We start from the raw sequence: 19,400 nt of genomic DNA, 5'->3' as shown, positions 1-19,400 counted from the left end.
AGGGATTAATGGTATTGGCTATGGTACAATCTGAACAGTAGTATACTACTGGTGCCTTTATTAGTTAAACAGTTAAAATATGTTTAGTACACAAATAGCAAATTAATCTGAATGGTTGTGTATAGTAAGTGTTTACAGTATATCGTTGGATTTTATCCTTTTTAGTGACTGCAGTGAGGGATCACAGTTGATGTCCTAATATAAGCATCATCAATATTGACATCATGCAAATGTTGATATTTCGTCAAAACTTATATCCTTGAAGATTGAAGTAATATTCCATTTTCAAATTATATCTTTTGCTTACCTTATATTTTTTATGAATGATGTTGCATACAGAACAAATTTGTTACAAACAACCGAATCAATTATTATGTTTTCTCGTTTTATAGGTAGATTTTTTAACTTGTAGCTTTAGTCGCGTTTGAGTGATCTGATCATGTATATTATTTGTGTTTGTTTGTGTATGTTCAAGTATGCTTATATCATGATGTTGACTACCGATTTTTAACTCCTTTTTAACGCGTTTTGTTCAGTGTGCTACAATGTACAAATATGTAATGATCTCTTGATTGCTATAAACACAAATAATAGATTTTTGTTCATCAATTTCTAACATAAATTGAATAAAAAAACAAATTATTATTTTTGTGTATAAGTATACCTGCTAAAACTAATTTGTTCAATTCTGAAAAATGTCTCATCCTTTCTAAACTAAAGTATTTTCAACACGATTAAAAGTTCAAGGAGTGAACAAAATACAATTTAGTTTCTCAAGAAATTTCGATATGCGTTATAAACGAGAAAAGAATGAAAAGACTATAAAAGCATCCTCTTGTATAAACTTGAACGCAAAGCTTATTTTCAAACATATTATTCCATGATTATAATTAAATATTGTGACACCAACCTTAATGTCATGAACCTAATCGTAGAAAGTTATATGTTTTGTGGTACATTTTAAGTTCAATTCTCACACAACGCAACATTATAAAACGATCTGTAATTGATTAGTGCAAGACAACTTTTTAAAAAGGGACGTAAACACAGAGATGTAGATAGTCCAAGATTTGATTCATACATAGTTAATTATAAAAGTATATGACTGGTGTATGTTTCGTTTAATGTTTTGTTTGAATCAAATATTCATGAAAACAGGGAACACTTATAGAAGAAGAACCTACACATCCTTTCAGAGATCTTCAGAATAGCAATGTTTTACTATTCTATCTAGTTTTCTGTATTGTTGTTTTTTTACTGTTGTGTCCCTACAGTTTTTATAGGCATTGTGTCGGCTGTCTTACATCGATTGCTTTTGGCTTTGTCCAGATGAATGATCTGCCCAGTTTTAATTGTTAAACTAATTTATCAAAACAACAACTATTATATCTTATAAATTTTCTGAACACCATTTTCAAGCTGCTGACCGCATATGCAGTTATTTTGCTTTGTAGAACTGAAGATTAGTCGGACAAACATGTATTATAAAGTAAAATCACAAAAATACTGATCTTAGAGGAAAACCAAATTGGAAAGTCCATAATCACATTGCAAAATCAAATAATAACAAAACACATCAAAAACGAATGGACAACAGTTGTCATATTTCTGACTTGGTACAGACATGTTCAAATGTAGAAAATGGTGGATTGAACCTGATTTTATAGCGCTAATCCTATCACTTTGATGACAGTCTCATCAAATTCCGTCATATTTACAATGATGCGTGAACTAAACAGACATTGGTGGCCTTCGGCTGTTGTCTGTTCTATGGTCGGGTTGTTGTCGCTTTGACAAATTCGCCATTTTCTTTCTCAATTGTATTTTATATAATAAATATAATAGTCAAAATATGGGTACAGCAGTCATCATCGTGTAACAATTTCAATAGGAACAATTTAACAGACCACAACAAATACATTCATTGTCGCGTGTCTGACGTCAGAAAATTGTATACGTCACATATATATTTGTTGTTTAATGTATATACAAACAATTTAAATTTCACATAGGCAATGTTAGCATCCAGGGTTAAAAAATCAAAAGTATGTAAGCATTAATTTCAGAAATAGACCGAGATTTGAAATAGTTCAGAAGTTATATAGAATTAATAAGAATCCACAAATAGTTCATTCCACTACTAGATTGAATAATTTTGACGTTTGTGGTTCAACGCATTTTGTAATTCATAATAGAAATATAAAATTGAGAATGGAAATGGGGAATGTGTCAAAGAGACAACAACCCGACCAAAATAAAAAACAACAGCAGATACCATGATAATGACATAAAATAGAACAATATCATACTGACAGGATCTTTTAAAGTACAGAGTCAGGTTAAAAGAACCAAAGAAATGCAAATAGTCGCATAAACAAACACACCAGAAAAAAATGAAAGCCAATACAAACACATTAATTGACGGGATGTTTAAGTAGATAAAAAATTAAAAATTAAAAAAATGACCAAAAAAGGGATCATGGTATAATTTTAGCTCCTAAAATTACTTGACCTTTGACCTGTTGACCCCTAAAGGTCGAAACCAAGCCTTGATCCTTTGGATATCATTAAATGGTCTTTATTAACAAAGGTCATGAAAATTATGGGACCAATAGGAAGATACCCTTTGAAAATTTAGCAAAAAAGGAGATTATTGTCCTATTTTAGCTCCTAAAATGACCTTGACCTTTGACCTTTTGACCTTTACATGTCATAATTATCAAAGTTAATTATTATTATAAGTTTATATAAAGTATATTGAGTTTTTCTAAAGATTTACATAAATTATACCAAATAACATCAGAACAGTGATACCAATTCTCCATTTAGGATCTGCGACCTTGACATTATAAATTAAAATTCTCGAAATCGGTACGGTGAAAGTTTCAAATTTTTTTTTTAGGATGCAACAATATGTAAAGTTCATTTAAATGTCAATTTTGAATGCTCTGCTTAAATATTTACTTTTGAAATGGTGAAGATATAAGATTGACAAATTTTAGAATTTCCCCCTTTTTCTATTATTAGTAACAATAACACTGTTCTAAAAATAGAAAAGCAAATTTGTTTTTAATTTTGTTTTGTTTAAGGTTACAAGGTTACATGTAAAGTCCCTTTTGAAAGAAAGATTAGTAAATTATACTATATAGGTTTTTTAAAATTACATACTATTTTAACCCCTTATTTGGCATATGAGGACAAAAAAGGGGGGTCACTGTAACCCAGCTCTGTTGTTAACCTGAAATATTTTGCGGATTTTTATTTCATATTAAGAACTCTTAGATACCCTTACTCACAATCCTTGATAAAAATATAAATTATTTTGCTTGTTGTTTATTGGCTAATTATGGGCCGAATACCTTAAATGGATATGACATAAAATAATCCAACAGTAAATGTAATATTACTAATAGGGACAAATAAAAGAACAATAAACATGTTGTTAAGATGATAAACAACGTCAGTACCCAGAATCTATACATCAAGACCATCTTGTATTGTTTGTGAAGTTAATACGGAATATTTATCAACAAGTTCTTGGTATTTTCCGATGACCTTTTTACGAAAAAGGACGAGACGTTCTTTGACATACCCCTGGTTCATCTACTTTCTCGTCAGACACTGATGACGTTTTACAAAGTCTGAGCAGGAGCTACAAGCTGAATGAAAGTACAGAAAAATTGACAGACAAAAATTGCAGATGTATTAAAGTCCCCTCTCCTAGTCTATTCCGTCAATGTTTCAAATTGTAACATTGTGTATGAAGTGCAAACAGGAAGACACTTACCGTGAAGCGCTCATTTGATGAAAATATTGAAGTTATCTGAATATAAACATATTGTTATCTTATCTGTTGTAATAGTTTATCGTTTGTCCTTTTTAACTATAAATTTGTAGATTTATATTGCAGTACATATGACAACACAAACGTAATCATATTGACAATAATCGGACAGGCCAATTTAAAAAAAGAGTATGAAAGAAGTATTTAATAAACAACATGCCTTTATGTTATCATGAAGTAGACAAGGTAATATGCTTATTATGATTGTTCATCTAATTCGGCGTATCTGGTGGCGTAGGATGTAAAAAAAAAACGAGGACAAGATATCATATGAAATTTATGTATTTATTTTTATTGTTATATCAATTTTTAAAGGCATTTCATAAGTAACATGAACCAAACTGAACACCATAGATAAAACCATAATCCCCGGAACGAAGTGCAGTTCCTGCTACAACTTTAGTAATACCTGGCTAAAATGTCTCAAAATAGTTCAATGAGATGTATAAAAAAGAATAAAAACTGTCGAAGACATTTTTGATTTCTTTAATTATGAAACAGTAAGCGTTAAAATGTTGTGAGTTCGTTACGGACCAGTCGATGTTCATGATCAATATTTGATTGTTTTTTCATAATCGGCATTGTTATTGATATGATTCGTTACGATTTATAAATTGTTGAATTAAAATGAATTCATCATACTGTAGGATCTTCATCAACGTTTGATTTTATATATGCTATAATATATATTATGTTACTATATAAAATATTGTTAAAAATAAAATCATACAAATACTGAACTCCGAGGAAAATTCAAAGCGGAAAATCCCTAATCAATGGCAAAATCAAATGATAAAACATATCAAACGAATAAATACCAACTATCATGTTCCTGACTTGGTACATGCATTTTCAAATAAAGACGGTGGTGAACATGGTTTTATAGCGTATATTTGTTTTGTTATAGCGAGTTTCAAATATAGTAAACTGGTTCATATTGTCATACTTTATGATCAGTTTCCATTAATGATGAGGTGTACCTTATCGCTATTTGGAAATCAGAGCCGCTAGACACAAGCAAAAAGGCGTCATTATTGCAATTTCCTATACCCTGGTTGGTTAAACTATGATGTCTAAACCAAATAATGCCGGTAATCGTCGGCAAATGGAACAAAAGGTTACCTTGATATGCAAGTCGTTTATATACATTTGGGTACAAATTTTCCGACAACGGACGAATTGCTGAACAGAAGGCCGAACAAACGGATTGTATTTTTCATGAGTGGCGGTTTGTAATAGATAATGTAATGTCAAATGTTCATGTTCTTTATATTTAAAATAAACAAATATCCATCATTAATTTGTTATGATGAAAATAGTTCTATGTCTCGTGCATTTCTGAATCATGTACGTATACGTCGGTGATGAATAAATCTTGATCTATGCAGTCGTAACAGTTACATATCGTTTGATTTCCCGTCAACCAATACGTCGCCATTAATCCTTTGCCCTATATTTGATAAATTTAAACAAAATGATTAACATTTGTATTTTTCTGTCAAACATTTTCTAACAATTTTAAAAAATCAATCTTGTATTTTCCTAATTACCAGACAAGTTTACCTCGTTTAATCATTTGGTGACTCATATTAAATTGTCCGGTTACACATTTTAAAACTATTAAGAAACCCCCCCCCCCCCCCCGGGCAAAACTGTGTCTGAATTTGTTATGTTTTTGTCTACTATTTTGGTTCATACACATTCTGAGTTTTTAAATATGCGGCTTCCAGTGTTACTGAAGAAGTTTAATTCAGAAAAGTGCTTTAGAAGAATATCATTGAAAACGTGTTGTTTTCGTTCTGTATGGCTTGTTAGATTGTTTATATCAGTAGCAGTACAAAGTCGCCAAATTCATTATAATTAAACTCAAACCTTTAATTGAGGATGATCGGGAACTGGGTCAACTAAAGGATGTAGTTTCGAAATTATTAGTTCAAATAAAGACTAAAGATATGCTGACAACTTTTTATCACAAGACTTTGCACGATTTAGATGATTTCTAGAAAAGCATTTTTTTTTATTTCTGTTAAATGTCTTAATGACTATTTTGTGTTAGAAGTGTACTGGTTTTGATACTACTCGAAATCTTCTGTTTTCCTTCCTCATATTTATAATACATTGATACAATTCATTTAGAAAATATTCAACAAATGAATAACTCGCTTCTAAAAATGTTTGCGTAAAAAAAACCGAAAATATTGAATGTGCAATAATTACTCCTGGAAAAGTAATTTATAAATCACTGGTTTACCTTGATAATCATTTCTCCCCGCCTTTGCAACGAAAAACCTGGATGTTGTTCAAGAGCACTTTTCGTTGTGGAAGAAATTTGAATCATACAGGCTATAAATGAAAAAGAGCAATGCTATATTGAATCAAATAAATATCATAATTATTTCATATCTTTTAATAAACTTCTCAATGGTCATCTATTATAGCTGATTATTTAAACATGTGTAAAATTACGCAATTTTCATTTAATAAGGTATACGTAATAATTTGGCGGTTAGCATTTTGGCGGATTCAAAAATTTCATCATAACTTTTGCATGTGCACTTCTACATAGGCGGCATTTATTTGGGTTATTTTTTATATCCGCAAAAATAAGCGTACATTTACACCCTGCGAAAATAACTCGCTATTTGGTATTTAATACCGTTAACTTTTAGACTACACGATGTCGATGATAAACGCTTCAATTAATACACTTCTGCAATTCAATCTTCTCGTCGTGTGTATTTTTGGTATGCATATCAATATTTTGATGTTTTACAAAACATATATTTTAAAACCCTTTACACACTTATTATTCATTCCTAGTACGACCGAGACAGTTGGTCCAACTGTGTGTTTTGTTTTACATATATTCATCGGTGAGACAAATAATGTTCTCTTTGGAAAGGATAAACATGATAGAGTCTTGCAGTGTAAAAAAATAATCTGATTCCAACAAACAGTTCTGGGCAACGGCGATCATTTACGAAAATATTGCTTCTTTTTCATTTTGTTAATTAATCAGATGGATATATTTCTCCTTTATAGGGAATCCAGTTGATTCTTGTTTATGTATGTGGATACGATTATAGTGCGCATGACAATTAACGGCTATGATTCGTCAACAATTGATTGGTTGAATGTTACTTACATTTACTTGTAGATTCCATTCGAGATGCAACGTTAACTGTATCGCCAAACAAACAATATCGAGGCATTTTAGTTCCAACAACACCTGCAACCACAGAACCTGCAAACAAATTATTGTATATTGAAACGTAAACAGGTAGTATATATTTGTTTAGGGGCCAGCTGAAGGACGCCTCTGGGTGCGGGAATTTCTCGCTACATTGAAGACCAGTTGGTGACCTTCTGCTGTTTTTATTTTATTTGGTCGGGTTGTTGTCTCTTTGACACATTTCCCATTTCCATTCTCAATTTTATTCTATAAGTTTACGAATAAACCAAATCAATTCAACGCTACCATTAATGAAATGGACTATACATTGCTAACAATTATCTTTCTGTTTTGTTTTTAATTGTCATTATCTTTATTTTGGCCTTTCGTTCATTTAGGATTTCAAATCATAATCATATCTATCACTTTATTGTATATTTATACCTGTATTTATTCCAATTCGTATTTGCCATTTCTCGTCTGGTAAATGTGGAATTTCTGATTTGCTAACTATTTCCAATATATCTAAGGACATAAGAGCTATTTCCAGTGCATGTCTGTCTTTATTCCTTATTGGCAAACCAGAAACCACCATGTAGCCATCACCTAAATAAAAAAAAAATAACAATGAAAATAAGAAGCCAGCAAATCAATATTAAAACAACATGATAAACCAGTGATGACCTAACATCTGGAAAAATCGACAATCTATTTACTGTCAAATTTCAGTAAAGGAGTTGAAATTTTGTTTTCTCATTTATGCATTTGTTAATAGATGCATAAAATATCTGTACCTTTTCCAGTTCTTAAGATCAGTAGGGAGTTAATATGTTAATTGCTATACAATTTAAGAGAGATTTGTTTTAAATCCTGTCGATACTGAAATATTGACCGCTAATCTGATGATTTCCTCGTGGACTGGTAATCCCGAGGAGGACTCAGCGACATTGTTGTACAATGAAGGACGGATACGTTTAATTATACCATACAGGAATTTTAAGAGGACAGATATGCATGCGACAAAACATCTCTTGAAATGAGTTTTTAATTTTAAACAGGTAACATACTGTACATTATTGTATGAATAAACAAATCACAGAAACTAGGATTAACAGTTTTTGTTGTTTATCTACAATTCATCAGTGCAGACCGAATAAAAAAGATATTAAAAGGTCAATTAAATTACAATGTTGAAGAGCATTTAAATTCTTAATTCCGAAAGGCTATGTCAAATACAGATTAGTCAATACACCGCTGATTTTCAATCAATGATATAACATGTCATCACCGGTGAATGCATATTGAATTATGGTAATAAAACATTAAAATGTTTACCTATTGTTTCTACTTTATACACATCAAACTTTTCTATTCGTTCGTCCATCACACTGTACAAAGCATTCAACATATATATAACTTCCATTGGTGAACTCTTTGAGCAGATGGTCGTAAAGCCAACTATATCAGAGAAGTATACTGTTACAGATTTGAAATACTCTGGTACTATAGTCTTTTTCTTCATCATTCGCTGGGCTATGGCAACAGGTAACATTCGGTAAAGTAATTGTTCTGATCGTCTTCGTTCATGTTCTAAATCTAAAGTTTTATCCTTCAATGAGTTAGCAAATGACTGCAGCGTTTTGTTAAGACGGTACACAAGCAAAACTATCACGGGAAACATTATCATTGCTCCAACTACAATGGATACACCTCTAATTACATCCATCTCATCGTCATTCAGATGCTTGTCTAATGCCACAATAATTTCCTACAGTCAAAATACGGAAAAAGACAATTAAGTATCAAAAGTACAAACCGATCGCGAGTTATTGGTCTATTACACTCAACAAATATTCGAAAGGAATATCAAATCTGCCCCTACAGTAAAAACTTGTCAATTATATATGTTTGCCTACACCAATCATCTTTTCTGTCGATAGAGTTTTCCGGATATCAAATTATTCATGACTACGTAAAAACTTATATATCATAGTACATGTGTAGTAATCCCGTGCACAAACTAATGAAAAATTTAAATTAAGTGCACTGTATAGAAATATAGAGGAAAAGGAAAAAATGTTATATATTTTGTATTTAATTTCATTAGAAACTGTCAATGTCAAACCATCTACAACCTGGAGGGTATAATAATGCACGAGATGTTGAAAACTGTGTGCCGTAGTAATTTTTATTGATCAAAAGTAAAATTTCGAAAATAAGTTATTAACCAGGTCGTCGCTTACGCCACTACTAATCTAATGCTTCTCTCTGAAAATAACACCCATTTATATTAACAAGTTATGAATCATGTGGCTCTGCTTCATCGATATTTCTACAGGTAAAACAAGGAATACAATAGTGTAACATAGTTTATCATGTTCATCCTTTTATTGGATTACAATATCTGACTATGAATGGAAGCATTATTCGTTTTGGCGTGAATGCAGGTGATTGTATGACCTTTAAATTGTCACTTGTTATGTAGTTTCAGGTTTCGTTTTCAAGGTATCGCCAGCACATCATCATTTGATCTTATAAAGTTGTATTTAATTTTCATATAAATATATACAGGTGTGATATAAGTGCACAAATTTCAACCATTGTAAACATGAAAATTGGTAGGTATGTCTGTATCTAGCTTCTCCTTTGGTTGGATGTCCTCCAGATTTATATAAACATTGGAAATGTCAGGGTCTTGATGGGGTTTACAGACTCTAGAATTATTTGCCAATAATGCCAAAAACAATTAAAGAATATAGCAAAATTGTTTGTTTCGTGATGATTAGAAACACAAATAAAAAAGAAAAACTATATAAAATACAGAAATACAGAAATAAAGGACTTCTTGTACTTGTCTGTCCCAAATTCATGTATTTGGTTTTGATGTTATATATGTTATTCTCGTGGGATTTTGTCTGATGCTTGGTCCGTTTCTGTCTGTGTTGCATTTAAATGTTGTGCCGTTGTTCTCCTCTTATATTAAATGCGTTTCCCTCGGTATTAGTTTGTTACCTCGATTTTGTTTTTGTCCATGGATTTATGAGTTTTGAACAGCGGTATACTACTGTTGCCTTTATCTATCCCGACCCACATATATAACCATGTAATGATATGTAATATATAGATAAACAAGTACACATAAAAATCTTGATATTTGAAAGTTTTCGTCAAAATAGATGTAGTCTTATGATGTTGTTTTATCAGTGTAATATAACGTAACACGTGACCACCATTGCAATGAAACAAATATGATAATTTTTATATGTCAATGAGCAAGCAACCAATGACACAATAACCAAAAGACATCGAGACAGTGTTGTTAAAAGTTAAAATAAGTATCACACGGATGTATATTGAACAGATATATAAAACGGTCAGGAAAAGTATTTGCAAAAAGGTAAACTTACTCGTGTCATGAATTTGACGAAGAATAAATAACGCCTACTAAAATTAACAACAACTTGTACCTGTGCTAATTCGTCTTGTATGATCTTCAGTATATTAATGAATGACGTCATATTATCAAACCATAGCATACCATCAATGACAGATGAATTAATTTCATTATTGGCGGATATTTGTTGACGCATACTATTCAGTTCCAATGCTAGGTCTGTATGTGTGTAGTAAACATCTAACATCAAATGCTAGGTCTGTATGTGTGTAGTAAACATCTAACATCAAATGCTAGGTCTGTATGTGTGTAGTAAACATCTAACATCAAATGCTAGGTCTGTATGTGTGTAGTAAATATCTAACATCAAATGCTAGGTCTGTATGTGTGTAGTAAATATCTAACATCCTTTTTACTGAATCTGAATATTGCATACTTCTAAGTAAGTATGTTTCCCCTAGTGTTTTCTTTTCTGTATACCATAGTAAATCTTCGAGAGGGAAACTACCTTCTAGAAATGAAAGTAAATACGAGTTAAATAAAAGTATAAATAAAAGCGACAAAAAACAACAACCAACCAACAACATTTTTAACCTCAATATGCAAACTGCAGCAAAACTCAGATGTCATATAATAACCTCAAGTTTTCAGAGGATACAAGATCGTGTTTCTTATTCGTTACTTTTCTATGTTTTGTTTTATTAACTGGTGTTTGTCTGTTTCCCTGGTTTTTTTTTTATCCATGACACTGTCAGTTTATTTTTTCTTATGAGTTTGAATGTCCCTTTGGTAAATTTGTCTCGAACGAGAAAGTACTTCCAAATTCTAACTCTCAAATAAGAAGTTAACAATATAAAACGATATATTACCTCTGGCATAAAATGTACTTCCAAGTGCTCTTTCAATTCCTGCCTCTTCCTTGCTGATCAATAACATGTGATATGCAGTCAAAGACTGCCAAGCTATTCCACTGCTGGATTCTTTAACAGTAGAAACTACCCATCCAATTATGAGTGCATTATCATTTGAGTAAAATTTTATGGCAGCGCTGATCGTTGTATTCAGATGGTCAAGACTGTTTCTGTAGTTTTGAAGATGGATACGATAAGCATCACGAGACCGTAAATGAGATGGAGAAGAAAGCGCTATCCATTCGTTTAACGCGTCAAGAGAGGAGTCAGTATCACGTCGTTTAGTTTTTAAACTGGCATAAGCTAGTAGACTCCCACCTGAACTAATATATAAGGCAGTAGTCCCTCTTTCGATTTGTAAATAGTGAACAAGTAGACCAATCTCGACACTAAAAGATATTTGCTCGCGCACTTTCTTTTCTTGATTCAATTTTTCTTCATCTTTTGATATTTTAAAGGCATTTTCTATGACCATTGCAATTATTGGGATTATAACAAGCGCTATAATCTTTAACATTTGACAATTTTGTCCTCTTTTTGTAGATACATTTGCACTGAAAACACTAAATCGTTCGATTGGAGCTAACACATTGCCATCAAATGTGTCTTTTGATGTGTCCGTAATGCTTATTGAACTTCTCCGATATGACATTGTTAATACAAACAGAATATATTTATCTATTTCTTTTTGAAATAAGTTTACCAAAAAGGTAATGCATGAGTATAAGAAAATACGTTGTGCTTGCTTTTTTGGGTTTCATCAGTAAACTACAGTATCCATTTTTTCAACCTCTTCTTCAATGGTGCAATTTAGTTGATTTCAAAACTACCTATAATATCATGAAATATATTAATTGTTATAGGATAAAAATGAGTAAAACCAAAGGGAAATTCAAATTTATATGTAAAACACAAATCCATAATGCCACGGTAAACAACAAATACAGATTAAAAGACAAACAAAACAAAATAGTATACAAAGCATAACACGGAAAATAAACAACTGTATATAGTTTATGAACTAGGCAACCGCTAAATATGTGTTTACGTAACTTAATAATGTACTCATAATATTGTTATACTTTTTTCATAATCAGTCTATGGAAGAAGCGTATCGATAAAAACTTTTCTTATATCAATGAGCGATATTGTCTAATATCAAACTGTAAACATACAGACATTCAATGCGGAAAATGTTGTTTTCGGCAACGAAAAATTAAGAAAATACTAACTTTATAACTTATTGTTCAAATATAAACAACAAATGAGTCTAAATATACATTCAAAAGTTAGTTAGAAGCTAAGGTTTATGTCCGTGTAAAATTTGAGGTGCTGTGATTTTCTTATATACATAAATAAACAATGCGATGCTTTTAAAATATCAATGCGATACTTTTAAAATATCATAGCGGTGTTTTTGTTATATCAATATTAGTACCGATTAGTATAAATATTAGACTGTTGTACCCATATTTTGACGATTTTACCTATTATGCCTGTTTTGTAAACGCATAGTTGTAAATATGACAGAAGTTCAATCCACCATTTTCTAAACTTGAAAATGCCAGTACTGAGTCAGAAATATGACAGTTGTTATCTATTCGTGTGGTGTGTTTTATCATTTGATTTTACCATTTAATAAGTGATTTTCTGTTTTGAATTTTCCTCGGATTGGTGTTCAGTATTTTTGTGATTTTACTTCTTGGTAGTATTGTACGTAAACTAGCAGTTTAAAGAGCATTGCTTAAATTCAAATTGTTTTTGGTAACGTCTTACAAATTTCTCAATAAGTTTTGGAAGCAAAACTAATCAAATAAGGGTTTAATAAACAATGCCGTAATCAGATAGCTAAGTATCAAAATGATTGTTCACATAGATAACATTTAGCAAATTTCATAATGAACGCACCGAAATAATATATATCTGATATGCTCGCAACGCACGTATGGAAGACTTTCATTGGATAACAATCACAATGAAACTAACTTGTGACAAAGATGAATCACACTGTCCTCGTTCAGATTGATTCGACAAAATCTGACCTGTACTTTTGAATCTCCTTTTTTTTCAAATTAGACCGTTGGTTTTCCTGTTTGATTGGTTTAACACTAGTAATATTTTGTTCCTATATAGCATGGTGTTTGCTGTGGGCCAAGTCTCCGTGTTTAAGGACCTACTCTGATCTATAATGGTTTACAAATCAATCCATGTGTTCTTAGACAGTAGATGTTATTGTGTCCTGTTAAATTGTTCCCTTTAAAAAGTTTTGGATTCTCATATATTCTATGTATAATTTTTGGACTAGTTTGAATCTCGGTCTATTTCTGTAATTTATTCTTACATACTTTTGATTTTTTAACCCTGTATGCGTACATTGCCTATGTAAATTTTAAAATTGTTTGTATGCACATTGAACGACAAATTTATGTGACGTTTATAATTTTTCTGACGTCGGACACTCAAGTAGAGATCCATGTGTTCGTGGATAGGTTTTTGTGTCCTGTTAAATTGTTCCTTTTAAAAGTTTTGGATTCTCATAAATTCTATGTATACCTTTTGGACTAGTTTGATTTCTGTAATTTATTCTTACATACTTTTGATTTTTTAACCCTGTCTGCGCTCATTGCCTATGTAAAATTTAAAATTGTTTATAATCCAGGTACTTTTGATAACTATTGTATGCACATTGAACGACAAATTTATGTGACGTATATAATTTTTCTGACGTCAGACACTCAAATCAATCCATGTGTTCGTAGATAGTAGATGTTGTTGTGTCCTGTTAAATTGTTAAACGATGATGACTGATGTTCCCATATTTTGACTATTTATTGATTGTGACTGTTTATTTAACGCATCATGTAAATGTAACGGAATTTGATGAGACTGTTATTAAAGTGAGAGGGTTAGCGCTATAGAACCAGGTTTAATCCACCATTTTCTACATTTGAAAATGCCTGTACCAAGTCAGGAATATGACAGTTCTTGTCCATTCGTTTTTGATGCGTTTTGATTTTTGATTTTGCCATGTGATTATGGACTTTCCAAATTGATTTTCCTCTGAGTTCAGTATTTTTGTGATTTTACTTTTTACTCTAAACAAATAATTACTTTGATGGAAAGTTGTCTCACTCGAACTCATGTACCATCCTCTTATATCTATAAATCTTTATAACTTTCCCGTTATAAATAACTGCTTTCAAATCCTCCAACTGAACGATCTAAATATATGAATATAGAAAAGATATATACACGTTTATTACGGCAAAAGACATTAACATCTTATTTATTTGTGTTCTAAACATTTGTTTTAGTACTCCTTGAAGAAATGAATTTATAACAAGCGATACGGATTTTTATTTTGCTCTAAGAAATGTTCACGTATTTATACGATCGGTTACTAGACCAAAACGAAAGTCAAATCTCTGTGGCAACAATACATCGGAATACCCTCACGCTCATCGCTATTTAAAAGAGCGTCCTCGCGGCGAGCTGATTATGTTCATAGAGATATCGATTTATCAACGGGAAAAGTCTTTGATATCCAAAAAGAGCTGCTTTTCTTCTCAATATCTTTTTCTATGTTAATAATAAATACATTTTTTGTTTTTGATTTTCGTTGTCCAACTAGTAGTCTGAGGCTTCTCAGCTGGTATCTTCAAAATTCGGGACATCAGCATTTGTACATTTTAATTTGTTTGGATAATTGATTTTACCATTTGACTATTTATTGTAATTTAGAGCTGTATTGGATTGTTTGAATGAAAGGTTTTTTTTAAGTAATGATATTTTTTTGTCTATTTCGATATTTGACTATTTATTGTAATTTGGAGCTGTGTTGAATAGGTCACCTTTAAGAATAAGTTTATTTAAAGGAACAACAAGTTGACATGGATCATTTATAAATTTCCGGGCACGGTTAACAACATGACTTATGTTTGCAGTTTTCTTGACATGCATTGTGACGTGTCATCGTATTTATTTTATTTTAGAAAACTATAGCAGTTATATTAGAAAAGTATCGCATTCATAAATTTTTGATATTAAAAAATCATCGCTATGATATAAGACAAATATCGCATTAATATTTTAAAATATAGCAGTATCGTTGACTTATAGGTGATTTTGGCGTAGCAAACAATTGAATTCATCTCAATTGCATTCCACTTAATTTGCTACATGATATTTATTGAATGTGTACATTTACAAATGATAAATCGTGCATTTATGTTTCATTTATTCAATAATTCAATTTTCTCGTTTAATAGACCTTGCTTGTTATTACATAAAATAACTCATGACGTATATGGTGTTAATGTTACCCTGTTTTAAGAAAAGAGTCTATAGTTTATACCGAGAAATCTGCCTTTCTTCGTACAAATGCTAAAATTCGTCTGAAATTTCCCACAATGCAACTTGTTGATATAAGACAACATCGCTCATTGATATAAGAAAAGTTGTTATCGTATCGCACCTTCCATAGATTGATAATGTAATACACAAACATGACATTAATAAAGCTAATCGAGGTAACAAACTAAAACTGAGGAAAACACATCAAATATAAGAGGAAAACTACGACACAACAAAAACACATCACTAAAATGTAACACACACAGAAAGTTATAACCTGTCTGTCAAATCATAAGTTAAGATCAAGCAAGAAGACCACAAAACCATTGTCAAAACCAAAAGACAAATAAGGAAGAAAGAAAGGCTTGACATCATATAGCTTGTGTTTGACAGAATTAGTTGAAATTGTGCAATCCGGATTTGGACATTTAAATGACTTTCCAGTACCAAGTGTCAATAATGATTATTGAAACTATAAAGCTACATGAAATGCTTTCTTCTGGGTGTCATTTTCTTTATGTTAAAGCTTTAGATCGGAGAGTTGGGGACATTCATCACATTTTTTTCTGTTTATGAACTTTATTCCTATTTGTCAATTACTTATAATGGAAACTGTTTTGTGCTCCAGTGCCATCAAGAGTGACTGGGGAATAGAAGAATGGTAACCTGATCTTCTTCCGAACGGCAGTAAAACGCGTACCAAAGTGGGGCATTCGTTTGGCTGTGCGGGATGTACAGGTTACTTGGTCTCATCCTAAGCATGCAAGTAATATTTGCCACTGGACGTTCAGAAACCAACAATAAATCAATTGTTTTAGCCTGATTTGGCTTTGAGCGTTCCTGATGAAGGTAAATCCAGAAAAGCGCTTCGGACGCAAGAAATTAATAACGTGTTGTTTTCAATATTTAAAACTATAAGCATATAAGTTGTAAAATGATTTCAATTTAAATAGATATTCTTTTTCAATGAAAACACTTTGTACATAAGGTGCGTCTGAAACTATTTCTTATCTACCATCAGTTGGAACACTCTACCTTCCACGCTCAGGCCTTTCAAAGCAAAACAACAAATATTTATCCTTAACTACTAGTCAAATCCATCATTGCCTGTGGGAATTTTTATCTTATGTTCAAGTCGCATATATAAACAATAAACCTTATTAGTTTGTCTTAAAAAAAGGGACGAAAAATACAAGAGGGACATTCACATTTATAGATTAAAAAAATTTGAAAGTAAACTGACAACGCCATGGTTAAACAATACAAAGACAAACTGACAAATAACATGAATAATAGTACACAAGACACACCATAGAAAACTAAAGACTTAGCAACACCAACACCACCAAAAATTGTTCTGTTTAATGATGATTACAAAATACTAGAGGCAACGATATACCAATAATACTCTTGTTTTAAACTTGATATACAGTATATTAAGAAATCGAAACGCAAAAGTAAAGCACAAATTATAAACTTGTAATCTGTATGAATGTAAAGTAAAATAACTATAAAAAAAAGTTCTAAATAGAAAGTCCCTCAGCAAATGGCAAAATCAAAAGCTCAAAACATCAAACAAATGGATAACAACTGTCATATTTACCTTAACCAGATTGCAATACCAATTTATTTTAGATAGATCCCTATAAACGGAATCGTAGCACAAGCTGATCTTATGCGTACTTGGTCAAAGTGTCAGTCATTTCATAGATGTATTTTTCAATTATCCTTATTTTATTTACGATTTTATTCCACATTATTATAGGATAATTATAATTTATATCAGACATATATACCTATCTTCTATCAATTGTATTGATATCTTATTTTAGTACAAATTTTTGACCGAAAATCAAATATCATACTGCTGACCTAATCGTTATGCATAATTGTATACCAGTGCAAAGTTCCGTTGTCGAACATAATTGGGACTACAATGGTTTTATAAGCATGTAAAATAATCTTACAATAAATAACTCACCGTTTTAAAGTCCTTTTACCAAACATTCAAAGTCAGTGTGTGTGTGTTCCACTTGGCTAAATGTCAATATTTGTTTCCATGGAAACATTTTCACACGGAATATTAATATAAACAGACAAGTCAAATTGAATTAACACTTCGATTTATTTTTAGTACCTTTTACAAAGGCGTGGATTAATTTTTTAGACCTATTTTTAAACAGAGGTGAAAGCAATAACATTACATATAATCCCTTAAATATAAATCAAAATGAGATCTATAATTGATGATAGACTGAAGTCCTTTCTAAATCAATATTTTTATAAAATATGCACAATGGTTTTGGAACAATTTTGGATGGCCTAATTGCACATTTACCGGTTAAGCACTCCGGCAATTTTAAAATGAAATAGTTAAACAGTTTGAGGTGTCCATGTTCAAAGAAAAGAACATTATCATTTGTTTTTGATTTCAATAAGTGTAATGTAGTTAACAAATAATTTGATGGTTTCTATTAATTTCAATAACAGTTTTCATCTATACATAACCAGATAACTTACTTTAATATACGATTGAACTTGTATTTCTAAAATGAAGTTATAATATAACCAGAGCCATGTTTTAATACAAATGAAACCTTTGCTGCATATGTATGTTATTGGGGTCTCAATTAAAATTGAACAGACAGTATAATTTTGAAAAGTGCCGAATTTCAAAAAAGACATTTGATTGGGGGATTGTGATCACAAGGGAATATAATTAAGAATAAAAAACAATTTGCATCCATCTGCTTTTTTTTTTATCGTGTAGCTGCTATTATTCCATCAAGTGTCGGTTACATCCAATCACAATGGCTGCCTATGGCTGTGGGCCACTTCGAAAAACCAAAAGTTTCAGAATCGAAATTATTATACCATGTCATTCTCTATGCTCATTCAAACATTGATAGACATAGATCAGAGCATAACAGGATAAATAACATTATCCATCGTATCATGAATGTCTTGGTCCAAAGGTTGTCACCATCTCAATGGTCAACACTGCCGTGTTAACGTGATTTATCATTATATTGATAAGGTCACAGTTATAAATGAAGAGTATACAAAACTCTGACTTTTTCGAAATGCTAAGGATTTTGTACCCCTCGAATATATAACTTTCGCTGTATGTGGCAAAAACTTTTGGAATTTTGGGTCTTAAATGCTCTATAATTTTGAACTTTATATTACCTGTTGAAAATTAATGTTATTCAATCCTCTCTGTTGTGTAAATGAAGCTGCCGTCTGTCATACATAATTCTAATACTTATTTATGATTTGTTTATTGTGATTTTTGAATGTCAACGTGGAAACAGTTACAGTTTGGTCAGGTTTATGCGTAATGTGAAGTATTTTAAAATATATCATCTTGATGTTTGTTTATGCTTTACAAATAACTTATATGAAATAGAATATCATTGAAGATTAGTCAAACCTGTATAATAGACTACTCTCCCAGTTAAACAATATTAAGTTTACAATCGTAAAGAATCATTTGTATGTGCAAAAATAATGTATTTTAAAGATCTATCGCCAAATACCTTTAGTAAAAATTCGTTTTTCAAACACACATACTCTGCTATTGTTACGACGTTTGAGAAGGGTATTTTAATTGACCAAAATATTCCCTTGTTTAGGACTATAAATTTGTCATGTTGTAGCCAAAATGTATAAGATTCGGGGGAGCGAAGTGATGAATAAAATATTTAAGCTTCATACATTTTAAGG

At 31.2% G+C, this 19,400-nt stretch overlaps 3 protein-coding genes across 3 annotated transcripts in view; 1 reads left to right on the top strand and 2 right to left on the bottom strand.

Annotated features, from left to right (window-relative positions):
* LOC134693198 (SUZ domain-containing protein 1-like) overlaps positions 1 to 19,400 on the top strand; it is a 260,322-nt gene that overhangs the window by 82,638 nt on the left and 158,284 nt on the right. The window lies entirely within an intron of this gene.
* Positions 4,869 to 10,630, bottom strand: LOC134693228 (atrial natriuretic peptide receptor 2-like). Its single transcript, XM_063553969.1, has 6 exons — positions 10,484 to 10,630; positions 8,352 to 8,784; positions 7,461 to 7,622; positions 6,990 to 7,088; positions 6,096 to 6,187; positions 4,869 to 5,294 (listed from the first exon to the last, which is right to left on the bottom strand). The coding sequence occupies exons 1-6, from the start codon at positions 10,604 to 10,606 to the stop codon at positions 5,166 to 5,168; spliced, it is 1,038 nt and encodes a 345-aa protein (XP_063410039.1). The 5' UTR covers positions 10,607 to 10,630; the 3' UTR covers positions 4,869 to 5,165.
* On the bottom strand, positions 10,737 to 17,703 carry LOC134693594 (uncharacterized). The gene is made up of 3 exons (XM_063554437.1): positions 17,656 to 17,703; positions 11,280 to 12,151; positions 10,737 to 10,921 (listed from the first exon to the last, which is right to left on the bottom strand). The coding sequence occupies exons 2-3, from the start codon at positions 11,971 to 11,973 to the stop codon at positions 10,737 to 10,739; spliced, it is 879 nt and encodes a 292-aa protein (XP_063410507.1). The 5' UTR covers positions 11,974 to 12,151; positions 17,656 to 17,703.

The sequence above is a fragment of the Mytilus trossulus genome, chromosome 12 (genome assembly GCF_036588685.1).
Source record: "Mytilus trossulus isolate FHL-02 chromosome 12, PNRI_Mtr1.1.1.hap1, whole genome shotgun sequence".
Taxonomy (NCBI): Eukaryota; Metazoa; Mollusca; class Bivalvia; order Mytilida; family Mytilidae; genus Mytilus; species Mytilus trossulus.
Note: the sequence above shows the minus strand (reverse complement) of the source record. Positions and strands in the feature narration are given on the sequence as shown.